At 39.9% G+C, this 27,984-nt stretch overlaps 1 protein-coding gene across 1 annotated transcript in view; it reads left to right on the forward strand.

Moving 5' to 3' along the window:
• Positions 1-27,984, forward strand: part of SGK1 (serum/glucocorticoid regulated kinase 1) — a 69,826-nt gene that overhangs the window by 8,595 nt on the left and 33,247 nt on the right. Inside the window, exon 2 of the mRNA XM_036380327.2 lies at positions 13,968-14,183. Within this exon, the coding sequence (XP_036236220.1) occupies positions 13,968-14,183 (216 nt within the window). The remainder of the gene's footprint in view (positions 1-13,967; positions 14,184-27,984) is intronic.

Consider the following 27,984-nt stretch of genomic DNA (forward strand, 5'->3'; position numbering starts at 1 on the left):
TCTTCTGAAAAGATCCAGAGGACTACACAAGGTAAAAATCTCTGTCAGTCAGGCAGTGCATATTAGAACTTTTCTGAAAACACTCAATATTCAAAAGGAGGAATGGGAACCCTGCTTCCACTGCCCCACTGCCAGCTGACTACAGGTGTGATATGGGGATGGAACATGACCCTGGGGCTCCTACTCTGGAAAGGCTCAATTTGCGCCTACCCAGATCAGCACTCTTTCAGCATCCCTGTGGGCTGGGACCTTTCCAGGAGGAATTTTTAAGGAGATTCCTCACACCAGTACTGGGTGCTAAAAGTACACAGGAAAACAAACTCATTGCAACTCAGGCTCCTGTGTAACATATGACCTGGGAATCTACCTCAACTAGATCAAGAAGCATCATTTGGCCAGCTGTCTAGATTGCAAGCTCCTCAGGATAGAGAAAAGGACACTGACAGCACCTAAATACTTCAAATCTCAATTGAGACTTCATGGACACAAATAAGATAGTCAAAATCACTGACTACTGTTGCCATCAAAATTATTTTTATATGACTGATTGGGGAACAGCTGGGGGCTTTTGTACTTCTAATGGGAAAGACATCTTTTATTTTATTTTGTGCTCTGTTTTTATTAGATATTTGTCTTGCTTCAGTCAGTTCACATGTATGCTTTTAACTGGGGCTGTTAAAAGTTTGCAAGTGTGTAGCACAAATAAGTGAAAAAGGTTATTAAGAAAAATGCTTGAACTGCAGGTCAACAATACAAATTTAGATGTATTGCAAAAATTTACCAAAGAATAGGTCCATAAAATGGCTTGAAATTCTTTCCAAGCTAATTAATTAAGATCAGTGAAAAAAATATACAGTTCTTTCAGTATCTTTTCTTTTCTGAAAAGATCCCTGCATTATTCTAATGAAAGACTGTTAAGCTTTAATGGCCTAAACTGTAAGTAGGTTGGAATTTGAATAATGATAATTTATTTCTAGCTTTAAAATTAATGACATTTTGAAGCACATTGACATTGTTTGACACACTCTGATTCATGCAAAACTTTCGATCCCGCATTCCTTAAGGGTCCCAAAGGAGGGCTCCTTGCAAAGACAGCCATTGTAGTATCAACTTTTCTGGTTAGAGTGTTGGACTAAAACTCTATCCTATAGGAACAAAGTGACTGTGGTAGTCCCCTGTGTAAAACCTTTCTGACTGTTAGGCTGTGATATAAAGAAACCTCATGTGAAGAGAAGATAATGGAAGGTAATGTTGGAGGAGGACAGCCCGTGAAATACAAACCAAAGCAACCTTTAGCTCTGTAGCGTGACCTTTTCTTCTTATGCCAGCAGACTGGAGGTTTGATTAAAACCACAGCTGCTGTGCCTCCAGGTTTTGTGCTCAGTTTGCATTCTGGCTCCATGTCATCTTCTCTCCTGCTCCATGGACACCCTAACCCTTTATACAACAATATCACTGACTTCACACTGATTTCTTGTTCATCTCAGACACTGGCATACAAAGTTAATTAATTACCAAGCCTTTTTATTTAGCACTACTAGTCAGGGATGGTCTTGAACTCCCAAAAAACAGATGAACATGAATGCTGCTCAATGCTTAGCATCTCTAGATGGGCATTCTAAAGATCCAGCTATCATCCAAAGACATATTTAACACTACCAAGACCTTTAGAGAGGTGGAGAGACAAGAAGAAACACAGTCATCAGGATGGAATCTAGAGTCTCTCTTCATTATCTTGGCCCTGAAACTTCTCTTTTAGCTCCTGCATTTCAGTTTGACAGCGTCTCCCCAATGCCTAACGTCAGGAGTTACAATGCACGTGGTGGAGATGGGAGATGTATTTTTTTGATAAGGAGATTGTAAGATTTGATTCACCCTGTCAGAAAGAAGCATTCATTAGTGTCCATTCTCTCCTAAGCCTATGGTGTCCATGCATGCACCTTCCATCAGCTCCCTGTGAGAGAAAGAGGTCTCATTTCAGATTCAAAAGTTCCTTTATTTTTTTATGTCTCTTCTTCTGTACTGCATTTTTTTCTTTTGTACAGTGATAAGAGAGCAAAGGTCTGGGATATCTTGCTTGGACTAAATAAATTATTTCCTTCTCTATTTAAGATTAATTAAGAACTGTTGAAGGGAAAAAAGGTCAGAGCTACTCTGAGATTGTTCATTCCATTCCCCAATTACTCCATATATACTAAGCCTGAAAGAGCTGTAATTAGATATGAGACAAGCCTCATGAGGTTCTCTTTCTGTGCAGTTCCAAGCACACTGGCAGTGGTCCAGAAGTTAAATATGTAAATAAATCATCTTCTTTTCAACAAATTTCTTCTGTTCATCATACTTCTCCCTTTTTTCTCTCCAAGGGCAAACCAACCTGGACCTTTCCCACATAGTAGCCTGTTTACTGAATAAGCCCATACAGAGCTGAAAGGAGAGATTGCTGCTTCTCATTGCAAGCTGCTAGAGAGCCCAGCCTAGCAGTGTGCTTTGTGAAGCCCTTGGAGTAACTTGTGTGAGCCTTGGAAAACCCCAGCAGCTTCTGCACCTAAATATCTTTGCACATTTGTGTGTTTATATGGGATCCAGACAACCACACTGGGTTTCTCCATTGTAGGTATGCCACCTAAAAATTGGTTCACCTGCCCTACCAAGTGAATCAAAAGCAGGTGTGCCACATGACCAGGTGCTCTGCCAATGACAGAAATGATTTGCAAGGATGGAAAGGAGCTGAGATTGGTGCATTTGCTGCTTTTCCAAAAACTGTCTTTAGTGAAGAAGTTATCCGCCAAGTCCACAATGCTAGGCTGAAATCTGATTTCCTTTATTTCATGGTCACAATACTAGGAAAAGTATTCAGTCCATTTAAAAACCTGTCTCAGGTATTATCTCCTTCTACGTGTCTTCTTCAATTTCTATTTGCTTTCTCCATTTCACTTATTCTTTGACACAGTAATTTATATTGGTGACTAGCAGTCCTGCAAAAGGATTTGCACACCAAATTGAAACCATGTAAATTATCCTACTTGCAGGATATTTTTAATATTTTCTCTGATGTCATAATTATTGTTTAACCTGCTTGGCATTGAAACCTCAAAAAATGTTGGCATTCTCAGAGGAAAAATGTGCTAGCTTTCAGTAGCTTTTGCCCAAAATGACTTCAGAATATTTATTTTTTATTTGCAAGAGTTAAGCAAAAGAAAATCTACACATAACAAAGCATATGGAATAAGAGACTCAAAACAATCTGCTTCAGTCACAATCTTCCCAAAACTAACAACCTACACATGTGGGAGACTCCAACCCACAAGCTGATAAGTCAGCATTGGTGACTTACACTTCAGCTTGTGTTTCTAAAACAAAGGTCTTTATTGCCTTCATCTTGTAAATAAAGTGAAGACCACAAGGAATAAATGCTGGATAATATGTTTCTTGCGTGTGTGAATGTGCCCCTGGAAAAATACTAAGCTAAGAAAGGAAATAATGTAAAGGGCAGAAAGAAAGCCTCCCTTGTTTCATACTTTTTGAGTGCGTCTGGTTTGCATCTGTTACTATGTTTTTCACTTAAGAACACTTATTTCTTTAATGCATATGAATGACTGGTTTTGACTGGCAGTTTGAAATTGTGGTTTTACTCCGATTAACTGTACTTTTTGTCTGTACTTAGCCCTTCTTAAAACCATATTTCTCCAGCTATTTTAAAGCAGGAGCAAAAACAACACATGGAAAAATTTATTGAAATGCCAGGCAGGTTTGACAGGTGCAGGAGAAACTGCTTAGCTTCACAAATTGAAACAGCTGCAGTTTTATAGGTGATGAAATTGCATTGGGATGGGGTTTCAGATTTGTTAGTTCATCTTGTGTTTGCTGTTTTGTTTTTGAAGCACTGAGTCATTTCCCCCTCTCCAAGGAGAACTTGTAAGACCTATTTCTCAAATGGAGGAGGCATCTAGTCACCACAGAGTGATGGGAAACTTGGTGAAATTCAAGCAGATTTCAGAGTAGATTGAAATGTATCTAGAAAATAATAGTTTTCTCCTCATGGGATTATAAATAAATGTTGCTGGCAGCTTTTGGAGCAGGAAATGCTATAAACATTTGGTCCATCTTTCAGATAGCCTGAGCTAAGATTTTATTACATATATCTAAAGAATATCATGAACAGAAAATTTTGAATCATTAATCAACAGATTTTAACCTCAAAAGAGTCTCTTATCAAGGACGTTTACTTTCAGTCTGTGCAATTGCTAGACAACGATGTATGTTTTATTTTCAAATTATTCAGGACCATATGTTCTCCTACAGTGACAGAGTATGTATCAAGTGGTCTGCTTTCCATAAGTTAAATTTATCATCCTAGTGGGGAAAAAATCAGTGATGAAAATCAGTGAATGATCTTATAAGAATTGGTCGCATTTGGCAATGAATTAATTTGTCAAAACACTTGAACTATAAATCCTCCTCCTAGCTTAAGTCCCTGCTGATGATGGTTTTTTAAGTCATAAGTTCTTGTATGGTTTGGAATAAAACAATCTTTTAGATCCTGATAGAAATTTATTGGTGTTTTGCACACTGCATCTCAGCTGGGATGCCATTTAGAAATGGCTAATTTGAGTGGCATGGGACTTTAAGCAACCTAGTCAAGTGTAAGGTGTCCCTGCCCATGGCAGAGGGCTGAGAACTGGAGGATCTTTAAGGTTTGTTCCAACCCAAACCTATTCTGTGATTCTATTACTCAGTATCTCCTTTGACTTGGAAAAGAAAAGTAAGGACATTTGCCTGTCTGTGTTACCCAGTCTGATAGATGACAGGACCACCCCAGAGTGCTCAAGTGGGACTTGACCAGGGCTGTGGCAAGTCCCCCCATGGCACTGCCATGCCACTCTACACACGGGCTTGCACAGCAAAGGTCCCTGCTGTAAAAAATTACTGCCATCTTTCACTGGGAACCCCTCTGGGAATACTGCAGCTTTCTAAGGTGTATGGTCTGTCTCACAGCCCTGTGAATATTTTGGCATGTCTCTCTCACAGGGCCAGAAGGACCAGGCATCCTAAATCAGCTCATGTAGTGGTCCTGGTTGCTTTGAAGATTGACAAAAAATTAGGATGCTGTGCAAAGTTATGTAATAAATTAGAAGGGTCACCTTCTGCCAGATCTAAAGGAGATTAGTGAAGTGTAGAGTTAGGCTCAAATTTGAAAGAGGGAAGTTATTAATTTCAGGCCACACAAAATATGCTTCCCTGCTCTGACAGTATGAAGCTTTTGAATAGTTAAGGATGACTACTGAATGGGACTTGGTGCTGTAACCAGTCATCCATAATGCTCTGCCACTGCAGTCATTATTCTTGCACTGCAGTTAAACTTTATAATGCTGGGCTATTTCAGCCCAGATTACTGAAGGATGCAAAATAACCATTGCATCAGGAAACTGAGATGGAGAAAATGTACACTGAGGTATCTTTGTTTTGCCTGGAATTTTTTCATTCACCTACCTTTGCTGCCATTCACATCCAAGCATGCATTCCTGTGCCCGGATCAGATGCTCCTGTGCCCGGATCAGATGCTCACAGTACCCTGCAGACTGATTTGAGGCTTTGACTAATAGATGTGGGATGGGGTGTTTATCAAAGCAGGAGTTAAAATAAATGTTGCCTAGGCTTACTGACAATTGGCATTGCTCACATAAAACATAGAATAGAGAAGGGAAGGTACCAGCAAGCAGCCTCAGACTGGATAGGATTTCGGGTTGTATTGTTTGTGTTGTTTTTATTTGATCTAGATGAAAAGCACTTTTAACTTGGTAGCCTGGAAAGATTACACTTGCACATACACAATAAACCCCATTTTGTTTTGTTTTGCTCTTTGACATAATACGCAGAGGGTGTTTATACACCAGAAGGGACAATGAATCTATTGTCCCATCTCGTGTAGTAACAAGTGCCATCAGTGCTTGCAATTGATCCAAGAGCTCTTACCTGATTCCAACACATCAGTTATTTATTTATTCACAGAGAGAAGAATCCCATGACACTAACAATTGTTATAAGGACAACATGGGAGGAAGCAAAAGAGGAAAATCCTAAAAGTGGTGCCTATTCAGTTGTTTAGAATTTTTTGGTGCCACATTACAAAAATCAGTGTAAGGGCACAGCAAAAGTTAATTTAGGTATTAATGTGAGACGTGGGTTTTACAAACTTTCTCCTGCACTACTGGAGCTGGCAAGAGCTTTCCCATTTACTGGAACAGGAAAACCAACGAGGTAGTTTGCTCTGTGCCCATTAACAGTAGCTATTTGCAATACTGGTGTGCCTAACTTTTCTGCTGCTCTTCATGCCTTGAACTACATGATTTACAACTTGCTCAGCAGAAATATTTAGACCCATATTTAGAGGATTCCAGATTTCTTTTTGGTACCCATCGTTTTGGGATTCGTTTTGGGAGTCGTTTTGGTACCCATCAGCTTTTGGGATTAGTGCCTGAATGCAGTCACATGTTGACATGTATTTTTTTAAGAATTTTGCCTTTGCTGACTTTCTTCTGTGGCCCAGAGACATGTCATTCACACTTAAGATCATGAAAATCTGCCTTATTTACTTGATGTGTTAACATTGCAAGTGATGACAACAACAAGTACTTAAATATTTGCTGTGCCTTCCCTTGGATAGATCTGATTTCTGCCAGATGCTGTATATTCCCCTGCAATACTGAAGTGTGCTGGGGCTCCTGTGAGGAACATGGTGATTCCCTGCACTTCTCTACCCTGAGCTGTGGCAAATTTGTCCTTCCCCAAATCACCCTCACATGCAGGTAACCTTTTGCCTGGCACAGCTGGAGGACTTAACTCTCCTTGAATCCAGGGCATGTACATCCAGCCTTGGACAGAAACAAAGTGCTCTGCTATTTGGCCTCTGTCTGCTTTTTAGCGAGCGACTTCTTGGCTTTGCAGGGAAAGCAGCAAATGATGACTGTGCAGCGAGTTGCCCTTCACTTTCCCTTTTAAAATAAAATGTGATTATTAATCAACAAAGTTGTGTGTTTCAGGGATCTACAGGGAAAAAAAAAATAGCTCGAGGTGATTTGACAAACTGATTCTTTTGCTGTGCCGCATTTCCCATGGGACATGACAAATTAAATGTCAGAGTCAGCTAGAGAGTAGTGCTAGATCTCAGTCGGGGCATTAATCAGCCTGCCTCTCGTTTACCACTTTCCACTCAAGTAGATGACTGCATACAGTTTGAACAATGGAGCTTTTCATTCCCTAATCTACCTAATTGTAATTTAAATAGGTTTCCTGACAGTCGCCCTCAAGACTTCGGGGGAGATGATTCCAAGAGTTCTGTGTCCACCTCGCGTTTACATAATGGATGAAAATTCAAATCCCTGTCCAGGGTGCAATTAGATAACGTCAGGAAAAGGAAAGAAGGGATCAGATGAACAGCAACTGGAGAAGGAGGAATGTACATTTGATATTAGAGGGAGGCAGAACTCAAACACAGGCACATACACTGACCTAGATCACACTCCAGGCGTTTGGTATTGTCGGGCAGGGAAAAGAATATCCAGAGGCTTTGAAATTCAACATGCAGAGTAAAGGAGCTGATCAAGAGCCAAAATAACCCATAACTGATGCAAACAAACTTTCATGAAGAATGGCATTTAAGTACAGAAAAATTCAAGGGCACAGAGTGATTTATTCCAATTTCCCACAAAAATATGAAAAAAAGCCCGTCCAAAGTTTCAGAGGGAGAAAATGCTGCTGCACAGAGCACAGGGTTGCACAGGCTGTCAGATTACATTTGATACTATTGTGTTGATGGGTGTGATGTTTCATTGAGAACTGCCTGATAGTAGTGGACCTCCAAGCAGTTTTTTCCACAGTTTTCCTCAAGCCATTCCATCATCCAGTTTATGCTCAGTCCTCAGCAAATATCTTCAATTCTAAACATCTAATGGCCTATCAAATTTGTCTACAATCTTATGCCATTTTTCTTTCACATAAATATTACTCCAGGATGTGTATCTTCCCACCCTATTGCCAAATCCTTCTAAAATCCACAGTCCGTATCAGACACTGGGGCAGAGTGACTGCCACATCCACAAAGGGCCTAATCTTGCAAGACATTATGTCCCTGCATAACCTGCCTTTTCTTTTCTTGTGTATTCATCGGTTCTGAAGGTCAAGTGTTCAGCTGTGAAGCCAGCAAAGGAGCTCATCTTGTCCTTTGAAGCCCCAGGTTTTTCAGAGCCTCCAGTGATAAGGAGGATGTTCCAAGGTGGTCACTGGTGCCACTGCCATCTTTTTCCTCTGAGCAAGAGCCACATCTGCATTGGTAGAGGCTCCAGGGAACAGGCTGGTGTTTCTCTCATAGAAAGCATTCCTCATAATTGCAGTGATGGGGACTGGCTTATGGATAACCAATTAAAGTGTAGAATGTGCTGAGTCGACTGCTGCCATTGACAACTGAGCCATATGAAATTAAAAGCTTTATCTGTTTGCTATTACATAACAGCAAAAACCAGGAGTGAAAAAAACCCCTGGAACTTGGCAAATCTTATTTAATCACATCTGGCAATTTTCAAGTCTAAGATTATCACTGCTGGATATCATGTTTTTAGAAAGTAAAGCAAACAAAGAAACTTGAGAAAACAAGGCTCAGAAAATAAAGAACCTTTAAAAAAATACTTGTGCACCTTTCAGCAATGCTACAGGCCATGCTTGGGAAAAGGGTATTTAGAGCTGCTCTCTAGCAACAGTCACATTTCAACTTAGTTTGGGATTAGTGAAACATGGCTACAGATTAGAGGGGTGCAGAACACTCCTTTGAACTCACTTTTCTTGAAAGAACTCACTTTTCTTGAAAATTTTCATCAGTTTTGTTTGTTGTCATTGCAAGAAATGCCAGAAATACCAAACAATTTTGACTACTTCCAGAGCTCCTTTGGAGGTCCAACAAAACCACCAGTAGAAAAAAAAATTAAAATGTGGCAGGGTGGAGAAGTGTTTACTCCCAGTCATGAAAGTCTGTGAGTGTGAAGTTGACTGCATTTGTTCCAAATAATTTGTTCTGTATCAATAAAAAGAAAGAAAAATGTCATTTGACTTGAAAATGTGAAATTTTTGATTTTGGAAAAGTTAAAATTATTTGCTTTGACAACCTCAAAACTCTTCATTTTAAGAAATTATTCAAATAAGTAGTTATATTAAAGCTGATTATCTCAGACACATTTAGAGTCTGCTGCTTATACTCTATAATGGTGGATGAAATTGCTGGGCCTTGTCTTGGAAACATAAGTACAGAAGTTGTCAGAGGAAGTTCAGAGGAGGATTGCTTCCTGCAGTTAGGAGCAGGCTCTAGTTTATTTAGTGGTAGTGGATATCTTGATAAGAATAAAAAAAAATAATCTATTTGAATAATAAAATACCCCTTACAGTGCCACAAAGAATTATGCACCTAGCACGTTGCTATTGGAGCTCTGGGGAGACCTTGCAGCATCTTCAAGTACCTGAAGGGGCCCTACAGGAAGTCTAAAGAAAGGCTTTTTACAAGGGCATGTAGTGACAGGAGAAGGACCGAATTCAGACAGAAAGATGTTTAAATTAGGTATTAGCAAGAAAATTTTCATTATGACAGTGGTGAAGCTCTGGAAGAGATTGTCCAGAGAAGTTATGAATGCCCCATCCCTGGAAGTGTCCAAGACCAGGCTGGATGGGGCCTGGAGCAACCTTGTCTTACAGAAGGTGTCCCTGCTCACAGCAGGGTGATTGGAACTAGATGATCTTTAAGGTCCCTTCCAACCCAAATCATTCCATGATTCTATGATCACATAATGCCCTAAATAGCAAACTATCATCTGCTACTTGTTAATCTTAATTTGTCAAATCAGGGAAGAAACTCTGAGAAATTTCTTTTAAATGCTTTTAAATTTTGTGCAATCCAGTGTAGGACTTTTGTTAGCGGAAGTGAATTAAAAAGAAATGAACCTTTGCACTTTGAATCCCTTAGTGACATTTAAGATAGCCCAAGTCAAACAGAGCTATAGATCTAAGGCACTTGTCTAATGTAAATGTAAATATTAAAACCTCAAAAAATCTTTGAAGTCTTTTAAGGTTAAAGCTAGACAAAAGCCTATAGGGTAGACTTACAATTCAGTGACTAATACATATACATAACATTTCAATAAACTTAACTGAGGCCCTCTGAAAAGTAATATATAATCTACAAGCATCAATAGAAACCCAAGACCTGCATAGCAATGGCCAGGGAAATTGGTTTTCTTCCAAAGTCTGATCTTGACCTTGCTGCTATGAAGTTGCTGCCAGTTCCTACTTTCAAATCAGTATTTTCAATGACTTTGGACATGGATATATGTTGAAAGTCAGGGGTGAATCATTGAATTTTCTACACTCTTCTGTGCATTTTACTCAATGTTATTTCAAAATCAAATGTAAGGTTTGTCTGCAAAGGGATACTGAGGGGCATTAGTCTGAATTAGTTGAAAAAGTGAAATTAGAGGAGTTGAATGTCATTAAAGTCCTCCTGAACCTCTCAATTCAGAATAAAACCTGAAATTTTAACTCCAATAAATGGAGTAAACAGCTGCAGAGCTAATTAAACCCACCATAACTCTGACCCACGCTGCCCACACAAGGGCTGGATGTGCATTTGGGACTGGAGAGCAGACTTTTGCACATCCATGTAGGCAAGCCCTAGGAGCAGCCCAGCACGCCAGGTGTTGGCAGAGCTCCTTGGCACCGCCGCAGCCCAGCCCCGGCGCGGCTCCCTGCGGGTGCTGCCAGGCAGGTCTGGGCACGTGGGCAGGCACCCAGGAGTGCCTCACTCAGGGGCAAAGGCTGCACGGGAAAGAAAAACAACTTCCCTGGGCTCAGCTGTGCAGGCCTTGGGTTTCTATTGGTGTCTGTTGATTGTACATTGCTTTTCAGAGTGACTCAGTTAAGTTTATTGAAATGTTACGCGTGTCTTGCTGAGTCAGCATGGTGTCCTGGACTGGATGTACGTGAACCTGGACTTTGTCCGACCTAATGAAGATAAACTACTTTTAAAGCTCTCCTCTGACAGTGCATTTGTGGGTGTGCTAACCTATTGGTACTTTTTCCAACCATTAAAAAAAAAATAAAAATCCAACAATCGTGCTGGTTCATTCAATCTCAAAGCTGGATTCTCCTGACAATTTTTTCTCCTTAGTTTCTCCAGAACTCTGCTTCATTCAACAGAACAAATATGACCAGAGTTCATATTGTTGAGCAGTGTTCATGATCATGCTTATTTCTCATCTCTCAGTACAAGCTATAATGTATAAATAATATGGACCTATCATGGGGAAACTTTGGTTTAGCCCAACATTTTTAAACAGCAATAAGTAATCCATAAAAAAAAAAGATGCATATCTGGCTTCAAATCAGGAGTCAGCTTGGAATACATAATAAAGAAAGAAAAATTCTTCAGAATTCAGAGTGAACTCAGGAACCACTTGCTGATGCTAGAGAGAGAAATGCCATCTACATTCTGGTGTGTGCAGCTTCATAAAATGCACTCTGTGTTATTTTCCCTCATCATTAAAGCACCAGTGGTTAATTTTTAATTTATGATCATTTTACTGCAGAATGTATATTTCATTGCCATTAAAAGGTACAGCTACAACATCATTCAATACTGACACATTTTGGTGTATCAGGAGCATCCCAGTCACATTTTGAATGCTTTTTCATACACAGGAAGGCTAAAGATATGTAAATGGAAACACGAGAGGGTGAAAAAAACAGGTGACGTTACAATAGAAATTATTGTTTAACTGTATCACTGCAAATGTCATGAATCTCATATCACAGAACCAAACATCATAGGGTCTTAATGAAACCTTAGATCCACATTTACATGTGAATTCCATATGCAATTTAGAACTCTCAAGCAAAAGACTGGCCTATGTTTCCTGAATTTTTAAGGAAGACTGAACCTGCAGCTCATTGCAGCCCTGGTCCTTTTCTGCTGTCAGTTTGGTTCTTTATTCATGCACATTTCTGCACTCTGTGTGCACCAATGGTGAAATGACTGAAATTGCAGGATGTTGAGGAAAAAAGGCAGAACCAGGTCAGAAAATACTTAACTGACCACCAGATATATCTTGAAAAGAACAAATTCGACATTTACTTCTTTCAGAATCACATTAAATGTTTCCTGTAATAAAACTACATTGGGAAATCAAGCTTTTTTTTTTTTTTTTTTTTTTTACCATGAATGTAATAATTATTTCCAACACACCAAAATCTGAAATTAGATCAAGACACATAACCTGTGTATTTATTTGGGCAGAATAATATATTTAATGATGTGCTTAACAATCACAGAATCAATTATGCTTGACAAAAATATATTAAAAAAAAAACAAAACTGCCTGGGTTAAAAGATCAGTTTCTATATATTTGTTGAAATTAAATCTAAAAAAAATAATCCCTCCCCCTACAACTTCAACCCATCAATCTGAAGCTAAAGCAGTCTGGATATTTTTTGGGGATGCTCCAGAGCATGGAGGTAGAAGGTAATATTATCCACATGAACTGACACTAAAAAATGCAAATGGGGAATGCACAGGAAAGTGGCTCATTTGCCCACAGAAGGAAATCTGTTTGCCTGGTTTCCATAGAGAGGAAAGAGAAATTTTCCTAATGTTGAGATTTCCGGCAGGTCAGCAGAGCAGGCGCTTTGCTCATGGAGGAGTCACCAGCAGAAGGCCAGTTAGAGATGTCTCATTCTGTTTGTTTATCATGCATGATCCTGGTTACCAGTTGCTGTGATATAGATTTCCACTGTTAATCAAGCACTTGCCATCCTGCTCGTGACTAATGTAAGATAAAATGGGTTTTTTTTCCTGATGTAAAGCATCCTCTAATGGCAAATATCATCTCTTAATGAAGAATGGAGCTGCTGAGGCCAGGGATCCCAGAGGAAAGAGATTGCATTCTTTCAATAGGAGGACAGTTGGGCTGTCAGCTCTGGCTGTCTCAGCCTTCCCCCTCCAGGCTGGGAGAGTGTGTCCTGAGACATCCCTATCCATCCTTTGCATTTTAACTACAGAGTTCTGATCAGATTCATTGCATATATACCACAGCTCACATAGTGGTCTTTTTGCTTTCACAGTGCAAAATAACTTGTAAAAAGAGCTCAGAGAGGTCTCTCCTCACTTAATGTCTCAGAAAGCTGTTAATTCACAGCTCTCAATACTGTTAATTCACATCAAAGAGACAGTCATAGAAGTGAAAGGAAAAGCAAACAAAGTGCACAAGGCTGACACTGTGCCCTGCCAGCACAGTGCATTATGCTCGTAACCAGTGTCCTTCCTACTGCAGTGCACTGGGTCCTAGCTGGGAAGCTGCAGAGATGAGGAGAAGGCAGGGGACACCAGGTTAGAGGAGTCAGGATCAAAATTTGGGGCAGGTCAGCAAGAGAAACTGCCTCTTGAAGGGAGTGATAGGAGGCACAGAAAAGGCTGAGGTAGTTTATGAAGTCAGTGATGAGACAGGAGATATTGCTGTTGAAAGAAAGGACTGCAGAAAGCAAGTCTTACAATTCTATTCCTGCAAAACCAGTCTGCTTTTTCTCATGGGGAAACTGAGCTGTTTAGGCTGGAAGTACTTGCTTTGGGTAGTTATCACTCTCTTTTAGCAGTCTACTGCATACTTCAATATATTTATTTATAAAGCCTTTATTTTGTAGATAAACTTACGGCAGAGTTGCGCAAATCAGCAAAGAATTCTCAGCATTAAGAGCCTGGCTATGATGATGTGTGCTCACCCTGACTTCCCCTGGTACTTTTTCCTACAGAAAATTGATCCTGATCTTCAAATCTGATTATTTACCCCAATCTGTGCTTCTGTCCTCATTGGAAACCCTGTTGTGCCATCCCAACAGCTGTAGAGCAAAGAGAGTCCATAATCTGCTCCTGTGTTGGCAGGTACGAAGGTGGATTAAGAGCCCGATGGTCAACGTTGAGAAGCATCCACATGCCAGCCTCAAATACCCGGGGCCCACTGTGATGAATTTACCTGCAGGGGATCCAGAGCTGGAGCCTCCCTTCTGCCAGACCTGCCTGAGTGACCACCCTTTCCAGCGAGGGATTGCTCCTCAGGAGGCCGAGTCCTGCTCCTGGGAGAGCCAGAGAAACAGCAAAGTAAGCCACTCTTTCCTCCCCTCAAACTCTGTTTACATGTTTTGTACTGATAACAGATCTGTACTTAAAATGGTCCAGTATTTAAGAGATTGTGTGGCCCTGGAAGAAAAGGGATGTTCCAAAACCTGAAACTCTACTGACCAAGGCTGTTGTGCACATCTGGGCTCTGCTTTCTACCTTGAAATTTGGTGCCCATGGAAAAGAAAAGACTCTTCACTAAAGTGCTATGATGTACTCTCATAGTATTTTAACAGATTAGCAATAATAATACATATTATTTCCCTGTTTTACAGAAACTGGGGTGAGAATAGGTGATATTTTCTTTCAAAAATAGTGAAAAGGACCCAGACTTGCTAATTTTTTCCTTTCTGTCCAACAAGCACAAGACCACCCTTCACCCCCTCTACCCCCCAAACCACGTCTAGCTTTCTTTTTAGAAATCAGAATTTGGCTCAGGGAGTTTTCCCAAACAGGAGTTAAACTATTCAGGGGGTCTTCTAGCAGAAGGGAAACCCTGTTTTGCCTCAAGTCATGTTAGAATGTAATAGATGACAATATTCCTCATCTAGTGCTGGGCAGTTACACACAGATGTGAAGATGGCAAAATTGTGAGGGCTGAGATGGAAAGGTCAAGGAGGGCTTTTCTGAGGCAGACTTTGGACCTTTTTTTCATTGTTCAGCTCCACATAATCCCTGTGGAGAAAAGGCAAATGCAGAGCAGAAAGTTTTCCGCAGAGTCTGTCATCCCTGACAGAATTATCCCTTGCCTGGAAATGGTGTGCAAAAAAAGGAGAGAGTTGTAGAAACATAAAAGCAAACAAATAAGAATCTTTCCAAGTACAAAGCAGAGCAAATGTGACAAGGCATTTATCAGAGCCTTAGCATACAGCTCACAGCAGAAACATTTTTTTCAAACTACATTTGCTGCATTTTTAAACAGGGAAATCCAAGCAGCAGGTAAAAATGGAAGTCCTGTGTACTTCTGAAACCCAGCAAAGGCATTGTGGTTAAACATGTGCAAGTGAAGGAGCTAATTACTCCTACATTTTACTTCATTAAGAAGATTAATTTTGCTCAGGCTGAAGCATTAAAAAATGAAAGCACCAAAGATGCAGGATTCTGCAAATCCTTTGCCCTGCTATAAATCACATGTACTCCTGTAGAGCTGTAGGGCCTCACAACTGATTTCCATTAGGTTTCACATGCATGTGGGGTGGATTTGGCTGAATGCAGATTCCCCTGGACCTCTCTCGCTGTCTCCTTTCTGCAGGCAGTGCAGAGGCTGCTTACTCAGCAGCCGGAGTTTGCAGCAAGGGAGATATTTTGCACGCTGCTTTAAAAACATCATTGTCTGGCAAAAGACTTCTTGGATAAAGCTTTCCTGCATAAGGAATCTTTTAAGTAAGTTAAAGCACGGAGTCCTTGATGTGATTAAATGTAAGGTCACTGCCTTTTTCTCTACAGTAGAACCAGGAGGAAGCTTTCAATAATAAAGGCTGAAGGAGTTCTGTGTGTGACCTTTTCAAAGTTTAAAGAGAGTTTCTGGGTGAGATTCTGTTCGAGGGTTACAAGTGGTACAAGCTGCATTAGTGTGAAATAACTCCCCTCACTTTAAACCAATGAACTTGAACAGACAGTTCTGTATTTCAAGGAGAAGAGAACGTGATCTCTGTTAAATCAGCAGGGAGCTTGGATTGTGCCAGTCATCTCTCCTGGATAACTCTTGTTTCTTTTTCTCCACTGCTCTTCCTTCTCTGTTTTTCAGTACTGCAACCAGGTACTGGTATCATGATTATAGTTCCTTTGTGCTGTGCTCAACACCAACCCATACAAGGGTCCTCCTGACCCTGTTCTTTTGCTCAAGGGCAAATTAACTCAAAAACAAATCAGCTGTGAAATATTATTAAAGGCTTATTCTAGGCAACGTGTTTTTTCTGACACGCTTCAGGCTATTCTGATCAGTTTGAAAAAGGCCTTATAAAAACCAACCTGATTAAAACACATCACCCAAGGGGACACGTGTCTGTATTGCTATTCTTATTTCCAGTACAGAACAAGGGAAAAAATCATTACTGCTTGTTTACTGTGATTGTAATTATGTAGTGGAGTCTTTAAAAATTGACATAGCATAAATAAGATTATTTTGAAACTAAAAGTATTTTAAATAATGATTTTTTTTCTTAATATATGCTCTCATTTCCACTTCCCCAGGCTTTTCTATTAAGGCATGTGCCAGCTGGAATTTATAAAAATTATTACTGATGTAACATCTATTAAGTCTCCTCTGTTATTTGTACGATAGTGTACAATCTCTGCATTTTTATGAATTTTTTTTCTGCTTTGCTTACAGTGGACTAGATAATTATCAAGCATTGCCAGAAAATCATGCTAATTTTCACATGACTGGCTTACATAGGTATATTATTGTTTTTTGTAACCGATGTGGATTAGTTATACAGGAGCTTATATCTGCTCTACTAGTGTAACAGCTGAAGCCCTAAGAGCTTGGACCACTGCCAGGGTAGTGATTTACAATAACCAAACCTCACTTTTCCACGTCTATCTGCATAGTTCAGGTTGCACATAACTCACTGGCTTGATGAGGAGGGTAAATTTGCTTTCAAAATAAATTACCATGCTGTGTAATGAATACCTCGTGTTAGTAAGCTGGTTTTGAAAGAGCAGGCAACCCATCTCTTGGAGTTGCATTGCAGTCTGCTAAACAGGGAGAGGCAAACATGGTGAAAATTGGGTGTGATTTAAATCTCTCAGGTGAGGGTTTACCAAGCTGGGTTATAAGAAGCAAATCATACTCGCATGCACACATACACACATATAAAATTATTTTATGCTCTGCATGACCTGTGTATTCCACTTGCACTGTATTGTTATGCCCTTCTTTCAAACCTTTCTCTAAATAAGCAAAAGATAGGACCTTGTTAGTGAGCTCAAAATAGCTTTCTTTTTTTTTTTTTTATTTTCTCTCAGCCAAGAGCTAGGTTCAAGGCTTTTTCTGTTCTTTCCTCTTTGTCTAAAAAAACTCCTGCTGCCCTATCCATCAGCTAGCATCTGTCCTGAAGCACCACAGACACATCTCTATCTAGGAGACCAAAGCCTTGAATGACTAGAGCTGTCTTTTCTTTCCATAGCCAAACAAAAGCCCTGAGCAGCCCCTAGCTAAGAGGTGGGAGGAGGGAAAGGGCGAGCTAAGTAAGCCTTTACTCCATTTAGGCAACGTGACTGCAGCTGGCCGGGAGCATGTCCAGCACGGCCATGGCTGTGTGACAGACGGGGCACTCAGGGCTGCTGAGCAGGGTGCTCGGCCCCAGCGACCCCAGGAGGGGCCATCCCCACATCAGGGACCACGTTTGGATCTCTTCACCCTCTCTTATCATGTCTGTGGGACAGGCAATGGGAAAGAGATGGAGGCTACTGAGGCAGTTGCCTTGTCTTCTTTCACCCAGGGCAGTCCATCCATGCCCACTGTCTTCTGTGAAAGAGCACCAGGAGAATCTTAATTAGGGCTGCAGGGAATTCAGTGCTGCCACCTTTTTGGAGAAGTCCTTTGCAGCTTAGTGGAAATTAATTACTCTCATGGACACTTTTGGATCATGTTATTAGATCCATAGCAGGAATTTATTTTGCTACTGGAAGTCTTTCAAGGCTCCTTTGTATAGAAGAGCTCTTGAATTCAGTCAATTTCAGCACTTAACCATATTTCAAGTCTTGCTTCAGAGATGAGGAATGCTGAAAGAAATGTACCCAAGCCAAAGGCTGGACAATTATTCGAGATAGTTTTAATTACAAATCTCTCCCACAAATAACATACAGCTTCTAGAAACTTTCATTTGAGATGGGGTAAGAATATGTTTCAGATGAAACATTTTGCATAAAGGGGCAAAATAAAAATGAATGCCTCTTAATGGACTAGGAAAATGTGGAGATGAAAAAAATCTGACTAGCTCTCCATAAAGAAAGAGTTTGGTGACAAATCTGAGTGGGATTTTTAGGGAAATACGGTTTTCTCACACATTTTAGATAAATAACCCTCCTACATTTAATGATCCGCCTTGGTAATGAGGCACCCTGTGATTTACACCCTGGTAAGTGCTAGTTAATACACTAACATATGCACATACACAACAGAGGAAATGAAAATCCTGAAAACCCAGTGCGGGACAAAAATACTCCTGGAACCAATACATGTGAGAAGTGCTGCAATAAAAGACAATTTGGAAAAGAAAAGTAGATTTAAAAAGGAAGTTTGGGTAACAGAATTACAGAATTGTTCAGTGAAATCAAGTCTGGAGAGGACTGTGAGAGGCTCCAATAAACCTAGGCAAATTAATAACCTAATGGCAGATTACACTTGATAGAGGTAGAAACACAGTAATGCACTTTGATGGAATAATTATAACTACCCAGTACACCCTGTAGGGTCTTGAGTTAAGTGTGATTATTCTAGAAGGTAGCCCAGATGCCACAGAAAGTGGCTTGGCTCAGGTCAGTCCCATACTCAGCAAAGCAGATGCTCTATGCTCACATTTAGGAGTACAGCCTTCCATCCACTGAGTCTGCTTCTGTCCCTTATGGAGTGACATGGGGAAGGATGTGAAATAGATACATCTACTGTGAGTGAGAGCAGCAATACCAGGGCAACACATGCCTCTGAAAGGACTTGCAGAGCAAGTTTTATCTTTTTTTTTCTTCATTTATATAATGAAGTCCAGTTTGGAGTGTCTGTCAGAGACCCTGGTAAGTAGGATCCTTTGGAAAGATGTTGTCAAGGAGCAAAGGACAGACAAAGAGTCAAATGGTCCCTGCAGCCTATAGCACAGACTGACATTGGTGTGACCTTTGTTGTCTTGATGGGATGCCTCATGCAGTGACTTAGGAAAGACTTATGAAGATTATCTCGATGAGTTTAGGCTTCTCTTTTGTCTCTTCTTGTTCTTCTTCCAGGAAAAGGACCTGACAGAAAAAAAATGTTGTTAACATAATTCCAGAAAAATTATGGTGCTTTATTTGCTAGCTCCATGGTAATATTGAAAAGTAGAAATAAGTCTGAAAAGAGAAAATTAAAAACAACTGAAAAAATCCCATTTAAGCAGCGAAACAGTAAGAAAATCTTGTATAAAACATTTGTGGTATAAAAGACCTGACATTACAAGCAGACTTTAAATATAAGAGCTACAGGGATATGCAACTGTCTTCCAAAACAGAAGAGTCAAACTTAGTGGCATCTGGCTGAAGTCTAATGTATTCATGCGTAGGATGTTCCTGCCCTACAGTGGGTTACTCCAGATTCCAGGGTATGTTTTGCTATGGCCCCTAAGACTGGAAGATGGTGGCTTATCTCACTGAGCTGAGAAACTGCCCCTTGTGTCCATAAAAGTGACATACAGAGAGATAATCTATCAGATAACCCTTTTCAGTGCTCCCTGTTATAGTGAGAAGGACATTGCAACATAATCCTAAGGAAGAAAATGTTAAAACCACTAAAGGAAATAGTTCTATACTACATGTGATTTAACTTCAGAATCCACAGCCACTGGAACTCCACAGTTTCTCTCACCATTTTTCATTTACAAGTAAATCCAGATATGATACATTGCTCCAGTAATGTATTGTAGCACTGTCAGAAGATTAAAGAGAGTTTTAGAGAATAAAGTGGTTCAAGATGAGCAATTAGAACATTAAAGAAGGTATTTTGTACTCCTCTTCATTCTGCAGTTTCTGCTTGTAGAAAGTCTGTCTTTTCTGGATCACCACAACTCAAAGTTGTAGCTTAATCCTGTGAATTGACAGTCTCTAATGAAAAAGCCATTTTTCACCAGCAGAGCTTATAGCTATTTCCTAAATAGTTGTTTCTAGCTGACTACACTAAAGCTCTTTCAGCTAATGATATAAATGTGTCACTAATGAGGTTTTGATGGAATTTGGAATTGAGTTCATTTGAATACTTACCTCCCCCCATAACTACGGGCTTATTTACCTGCCAATAGGTCTCTGTGCTTTTGGAATTTGATCATCTGTAAATATGAAGACCAGGCACTCAAACATTATTTTATTGCACATCCTATAGCTTTAGCAAAATGAAACAATCACAGATTTCTCTGTAGCTCAGATTTCTCTGCAGCTGTGAGTATCAGCTGTGAAAGCATCACACGAGTGAGGTGGGAACAGGCTTTGTTTCAGGGATTCAATCTAAATGCAGTGCGTAGTTACATGGGTTTGTAATGGATTGATATAGGGTTATTATGGATAATATTTATTTAGACAAGTCAAAAATGTTTAGCACAAAGGCATTTTCAAATGGAAATGGCAAAGCATAGTTTATAAATGCACAGGCTAAAATTATGTGTAATTTCAGTGAATGGGAAAGACTGAATAGCAGACAATTGCCTGTGGGGGGTTTTACAGTCCCAGCTGACAAAGAGAATGTCTATACAGCACAGAGCATATAAATCAGCTCCATGGCTCAAAGAAATTATGGGATACATCAATCATCTGCTTTACAAATACGCAGTGAGGCACTCAGTCATTTGTACATCCATCACAGGTCTGTTCAAGTGCCACAGACTTAGTAAATTAATTGGACAAGTCAATATCAAAATCTAAAAACATGTTCTCCTTCTTTTTGAATGCTGGTTCAACACTACTGAAGATAATTAAAGTATTTCTTATTTTAAAGAAACTGTCAAGTGTTTTCCCTGGGGATACCTACAGCTGGAAAATGATTTATTATTCTTTCCATGGGGTTTCCACAATACCTGAACTGGAAATGACATTCTTTTCTCTCTCTTTCTTAAGTTATTTTTTTCTTTTAATATGTTTTTTATCTAGCACCTTTTTGAGTCAGAGATTCAAATGACTTTGCTGACAGTCAACAAGATGAGAGAAAAGTATTCCTTCCTCCTCTGGTGGTAGTAACCCAAAAATACACAGCAGAGTGGGTAAGAGGAATCTGGACCAAACACCGTCGACCAAATTTCTGTTTAATTTTGTTCTTTCATGCAAGATAGACAAAGCTCATTGCTGATTATCAACTGGTCAGCCACATGAGACCAAGAGATTTTTCTCACTAGAACTGAGGAATGTTCTGCATTTCTCCAGAATCCAGCTTTTGGTAATACTTAGTATCTGATATCAAAGAATACAGTGGACAAGACCAGTAAAAAAAAACAGTTAGTTTGAAAGAATTTTTTTCCCTCCAGTCAGTCAAATGCTGTGCTAGGTTCCTTTGGTCTACAAAGGTTCTATTTAGCAGGAGCAACTGGAGTTGCTCTCCTCAACTAGAGCTTGATTTTAATCTGTTTATTGGCCATCTTGTAATCATTGCTTCAGCTCATTTTGAAGATAATTCCGTGCTTCACAGTAGATAAACAAAGGAGTCTGCTGCGTTGTGTGACAAGGTCATAAAAACAATCTGACAGGCAATTGATACTTCTCTCCTAAAGAGTAACAGCACTACAGATAAAACAAACCCTTTCATATATGTGTTGTTAAGACCACGTACAATCAGCTAAAGATTAGATCTGCAAAGTAGCTGAGTGCATCCCCTGGGCAGTTTGTGTCCACCCCTCCCCACCAAAAGACATTGCATGGCCTGCCTAGACTGTGCTTTTGAGTATTGACAAGGGCTGGTCTTGTATGCCCTTTCTCTCTAAAGAAATTAATCCCCGACCCTGAAACATGTTTCTTAAAGAACACTCAGTTTCTTCCTCTGGCTCCTCTGTGTGCCCTGGAAGTCCCAGACCAGACAAGACACCCAAAGTGCCTTGGTCAGTGCTAGTAACACAGTGAACAATTTTTTTCTCATTTTAGCACTGGAGATGTTGCATGCCTTTGCAGTTTATAAATAGGCATCACTATTTTTCTGTCTAGAAGTTCCAGATAACCTCTTATGTACAATTTTCCTCTTCGCACAGAGAGGTTATAATTGGCAAAGAACTCCATTGTAAAATCATGTATTCTGTAAATCCTATTATATTAGTCAATACAGTGCCTACAATGCTGCTCATTTAAGGTAATTTAGTGGAATCCACACCCCAGGACTCCTCAGTGTCTCTTCTCTTAATACAGTGTGCTTGCTCTATGTCTAATTATAGAGTTTCCATTTTGTGAAATCTTTTCATCCTTCTGAATAGTTAGCTCAGGATGTTCTAAAAGAGTTTCTATAATGCACTCTCTAGATTTGACAGATGCATGATAAATCAACTTTTTTGACCATTTGCATTAAAGGAAATATAATTATTTCCAAAGCAGCAGTGCAGCTGCACAAAGAGTTTGTTTGGCCTATACTGTATGACACAATATTAACATTTACCTTTAAAACAAATAGAAACTCTGCTCAGGCTCAAAACAGTCACACTCTCTCAAAATTATTTTGGAGCCTTCCTAGAAAAGACATTATTGTTTCTAAAATCCTGTGGTAGTTTTGCATAAGTTAGAGAATTCATTTCATAGGGAGAAAAAAAATTCATATTTTCCTGAGACAGAGCTTAGGAGAATTGTGGGGGTGGGTGTCATCTCATCTGATGTCTATAAAAGTCATATGTGTCTGGAAGAAGGAGTCAGGCCCATGGGAATTCCATAGATTGAAAATACTAATTTAAAGGAACCTAAAGTGAATCTAACCCTTTTAATTAAGAAATTCTTAAGTGTGAGCTGTCATGTGAAACCATAAGGGTTTTGCTTTCCTGTGAAACTAAGAATTTTTTTGCAGATAAGTGGACTTACAGACAGAAGCAAAACCAAAACAACATATAAATGTGTTATTCCAATAAACATTTGACATGTGGTGTGGTAGCACTTGATAACATCTTTGTTCTGGAGCAGAATCTATTGCCTCCGGTTGCATGATTAAATTTTGCACACAGCTAAGTGCTTCAGAATAGTGCTAAGCAAGCAAATAGAAAAGAAAAAAAGAGGCTGGATTTATTTCTCTAAGCCATGAAGAAGGATTAAGAATGGTCTTGAAGAGGATCTGGTAGGATCCACCCCTGCCCTTGAAAGATAAGACAAGCTGATGGAGCAGGGGTACCTCCCACATATTATTACGAGAGTGTGAAGTGGAAATCTGAGGACTATGATTTAGATAACTCAAATCTGTTAGGTGGGGAAGACAAACACCTCTATACTCCCAAAGCATCTTTTAACTACTAGTCAGTAATAAGCTTGTCCAGGTGAAATTAAGGATGCTGTGCATGCTGCCTTTTGCAGCTGCATCACTGTTAGAGCACACGCAAAACCTTGTAGCTTGCTTGAACCCTGGGCAGCCTTCCTGAAACCCCTTATTTGAGTATTAAGGGGTTGTGGGGTGAAGTGCAGGTGGGAAGGAAAGCTGCGGTTCCTGTCTGCTTCCTATAGGTCTCATTCTTGAGAGTGGCCAAGTTTTGCCATCAGTGATCCAGCTCTATTCCAAGCAGACTCATGGAGGGCAGGAGAAACAGATCTGATTTCTATACGTTGGAAGGACCTGTCAAAACTGGAGCATTTGTTGACAGGCTTGGTCTATTAGATAGAAAGAGAGATTGATGCTCTTGAGAAGCTTTTCAAAAGCCACTCTTAAAAGGCAGGACTTAGATAGCTGATGCTAATATTACTCCCTTGATTGTCAAGATACTGGCTGTTGTTACTGTGAAGCACCTAGTGCTGCTGAAGAGGTACCTGCAGAGGTTCCTATACACCTAGAGTTACAGATTATACTCTAGAAGGTTGATGTCTAAAAGCTAGCTTTCATTGAGATGATGATGTTTGGTTTTATAAGGATTTCTTTTTAATCTAGCCCGCAGAAATTGAAACTCTTTGAGAGATAAAGATATTTTGGCTTAAAAAGCTGTCCTTTCATCAAAACAATTCCCCAAGCCCCAAGATACATTTACTGAAAGAAAAATATAGCTACATGCAAAGCCAAATGCATACAGAAATGCAACACAATCCTTTTTTCTACATAATAAATGACAGCTACTGAGGGAATGGCTACAGATGAAAAGAACAAACTAGCTTTCTTTTCTAAGCACCAAAGGGAAACACATGGAACAATGAAACTGTTGAGTAAACTCTGTCAAGATAAATATCATATATCTGAAAAGAAAAGTACTTTTACAATCCGATTACTATAACTTGAAGAATTTCAGACATCTGTGTACTTCAATCACCAAGGGTTTTTTTGGTCAAAATTGGAAGTCCAGAGTTTTTCTGTTTAGTTTTGCTTTCATATGCATCACTGAGATGTTATAAAGTTTTTAGTTCCAGCTGTCTCTGAGGGTGGCTTTTGTTTTTCAAATTCAGCATGTCAGCTAACTATGCTTATTATATTTCTAATGTGTCAAAACCACTATTTAATATCAATATTTGGATTGATTCTGAACATTGATACTGTCGAAGTTCCACCCTGATAAAGTACTGCTTAATACTTTCTACACTCTATAGTTTTGGGGTGGACTCTGAAGATCAGGATCTGGGAACTCATCCCTAGAAGGCACAGATACCCCGTAAAAGATTTTTATGCACAGGTGGTGGTTCTTCCATCACAATGTGCCTCTTCCAGGGTCCTGTGCATTATAGGCACAACTGGAAGAAAAAACTCAACTGCAAATCTGTCATTTCCTGTGCTAGGTACAGCCACTGCCACTGTTTCAGTCCAAGGCTTTGTCTGCATTTGGTGGGGCATTTCACACCCAATTGAGAAGACAATCTACTCACAAATCTGGCTCCTCCTTGTCCTCTTAGGCTTGCCTGTGGTGGCAATGTTTGCAATCTTCGGCCCCTTTGTCCTCTTACAGCTATGGAATTGCTGCAGTGGTCTGTGAATCTGTGTTTTTACTTCATTAGCACATGCTGAAATCTGTACTGAATCTAGGCTTGCCCCAGTCTATAACTGCAGGAGCACAGGAAAAAGGCAATTTGGACAGTCTCCAAGCTTGTTGCTGCAAAACTCAGATTGTATCACTGCCATGGATGCCATTAGCAGCCTGATTCTTCCTTACATTTCATTCCAGCAATACTGAGAAGAGTGGAAATAAGACCTGTAGGAATATTTACGGATATATAAGCCTATACAGCTTCCTTTATGAACTGTCAGCAGATCTTCAGAGGACGTTGTTCCTTTAAGTTTTGCAAAGAGTTTTCATGGGGGGATAAAGGTCTTGTGCCTTCATAGAACATTTGTCAATATTATTTTTCTTTCGGTGAAACTGCTGTGTATGCTTAGTTTTGAATTTTCAGTGTCTTGGTAGCAGTCTTGTGGTGAGGCTGATAGTAACAGACTTGCTCAATTCTGTCACAACCTCAAAATCTGTTTGGCTCTAACATGATTGTTGCCAGTTTTGAGTGGGTTGGGATTATATGCTATCATTTCACTAAGAATGCTGCTTCAATTTCTTTGAGGGAGAACCAGAGGCTCTTCTTGGACCAAAGCCACAATTCATAAGTCAAGTAATCCTGCTGACAGTCTTAGAGAAAAAGATGGACCACTGCTTATGTTACATCGGCTTTAAAGTTTTGTGGACAGCTGGAAAGGAAAAGACCTACATGATGAATAAATCTTTTGGAGGAATGGAAAAACTGAATCTCTGACTCTAACCACAAGTGGGAACTTTCTTCAGAGAGATGTGTAGCTATGAACCAGCATTCCCACATCTGATTAGGTAACTGAGTGCAAGCAAATACTTGTACTTTGAAAGGAGGAGCAACTATTTTTCAGAGTTGTAGTGACTGTTGACACTTACAGGTGTGTTAAATATTTTCCTATTTAAAAAATCCCATTTTTCTTGATGCTATGACTAGAGATAAAGTGAATTGGAAGAGAAAGTATTAACACATCCAGCAGTCCTGTTTTGGTGCTTTTATGATTTGAAATAAGCAGTGAAATATACCTTGTTTTATCCTTTCTCCTCAAAACACATGGCTAAAGACAGTTCACAGCAGCAGAGGCTAAGGACCAACAACATGCTCAGTGGACATGCAAGCAGTTGGATGTTTAACATTTACCTTTTGGCCAGCCCTTTTGTACAAGATCAAGTCTTGTTAACGATGACAATATCAAACTGTCAAATGTTCAGAACTAACATTGTTTGCAATTGCAAAGCCAGACTGCAAGGACCATGCAGGCCCTATTAATTCCTTCCTTAGAACCTGCATTGTGGATTGCAAAATTTGGTTTAATCTGATTTAAACCAGGTTTCAGCCAAACTGGATATTGCTGAATGGCTGACCAGTGCAAAAAACAACCATCCAGATAAGAATGATGTTCACACAGAACTTTCTGGCTTAAGTCCCTTGATTTATTTTCTGGGTAGAATGAAGTTTTAGGGTTTCATTTTACCTAATGAGCTGCATGAGTTAGTCAGCCACTTTTGTCTCCTGTCAGGAGAGCCAGAAGAAACCCACTGATAAGAGCTAATCATACCCTTCACATAGCAGAAGCCTATTCATTTAAGTAATTTCAGTGTCTCTACCTGAAATGGTGAATAACAGTCACTGCCCTCATTATCAGGCCAGCATCACTCCACCCCCACCACCTCTTGCAAAATATGGGTGTAGAATAACATGGGCTTGTCATAGTTGCATATGATTCCATTTCAAGTTTTGCACTCACACAGCATACAACAGTGGCATTATTTAGACATCCATTTACATCTCCTATACAGCTTTGCTTCATTTCTTCCTCTGAGCATTTATGTAACAACCATTGCAACTATAAATGAACATAAGTAAAAAGGTACAGTTTTTGCTAATTTACTTTATTTCCCTGCAGATATTTGTAACAGAGGTCTCACTCCTGAAGGTAGAGTGAAATTTTTCATTGTTTTAAACAGAGAACAAGACTATTTCTTCACTATGTCACTGACTTGTCAGAAATTAATGGAAATATGATTTCAAGTATAGAGCAGGTAGACAATGACTCTCCAAAACCATTTTGCTTTTAACCAGCCTCATTTCCTTTCCATTTTCAGGTCAAATGATTCCTTAGCAGGGAATAAGAAAGGGAGAATGATCAGATACTCTAAAAAGAAAGGGTCAAACCTAAGTACAGTAGACAATCTTTTCTGGTAATATGTTCTGGACCTTGATATCACAGGACTGAACTGCAGTATTATGAAAATATCAACACTTTCCAGTCAGTAGGACATTGAAGCTGTCCCTAAGCAAGTGACATTTGGCTTCCTCAGGGTATGAACATCTCAGGCAATGGGAATGCAGCAGGGCAGTTGGTGAGTGCACCATGCACTTGCTGCTCGTGGGTCCAGGTACATTTCAGCTCCTCCTGCAGCCTCACCTTCTGTTCTTCAGTCAAGCATATCTGCCCTGTATGAAGAAGTTTGTGTTCCTGACAAGATTAAAGGATGTGCCAGCCAGCATCCTTGTACACAGGAACAGAGATGACTGCAGGGAGCTCCCCACCACTGCCTGCATAGACACTGCACAGGGGTAGGGGAACATAAGAGGGATTAGGCTATGGTGGCATTTGTGGTGGAAAAAGAAACTTGTGAATACCAGGAAGATTTATAGGTCTCACAGAATCCCTCAGGTAAATTGCTTCTGATTTTCTCAATGGCTGTAAATCTCAGCTGACTCAGTGTGGACCCTGCATACATCAGAACCATTATCCTTTACCTACTCTCACCAAGCTGCCAAGACCTGGAGCTGTGCTATAACAAAACTAATTACCCAGGAACAAATTTAGCCCTTTCCCTGAGTAATTCACCCCTGTTTCTGAGCAAATCCTATATACATGAAGTTTTGAGGGCTTGCTAATCCTATTGGCAGGATTTCAGATCCACTGTCTCAACTG

Source organism: Molothrus ater, chromosome 3 (genome assembly GCF_012460135.2).
Source record: "Molothrus ater isolate BHLD 08-10-18 breed brown headed cowbird chromosome 3, BPBGC_Mater_1.1, whole genome shotgun sequence".
NCBI lineage: Eukaryota > Metazoa > Chordata > Aves > Passeriformes > Icteridae > Molothrus > Molothrus ater.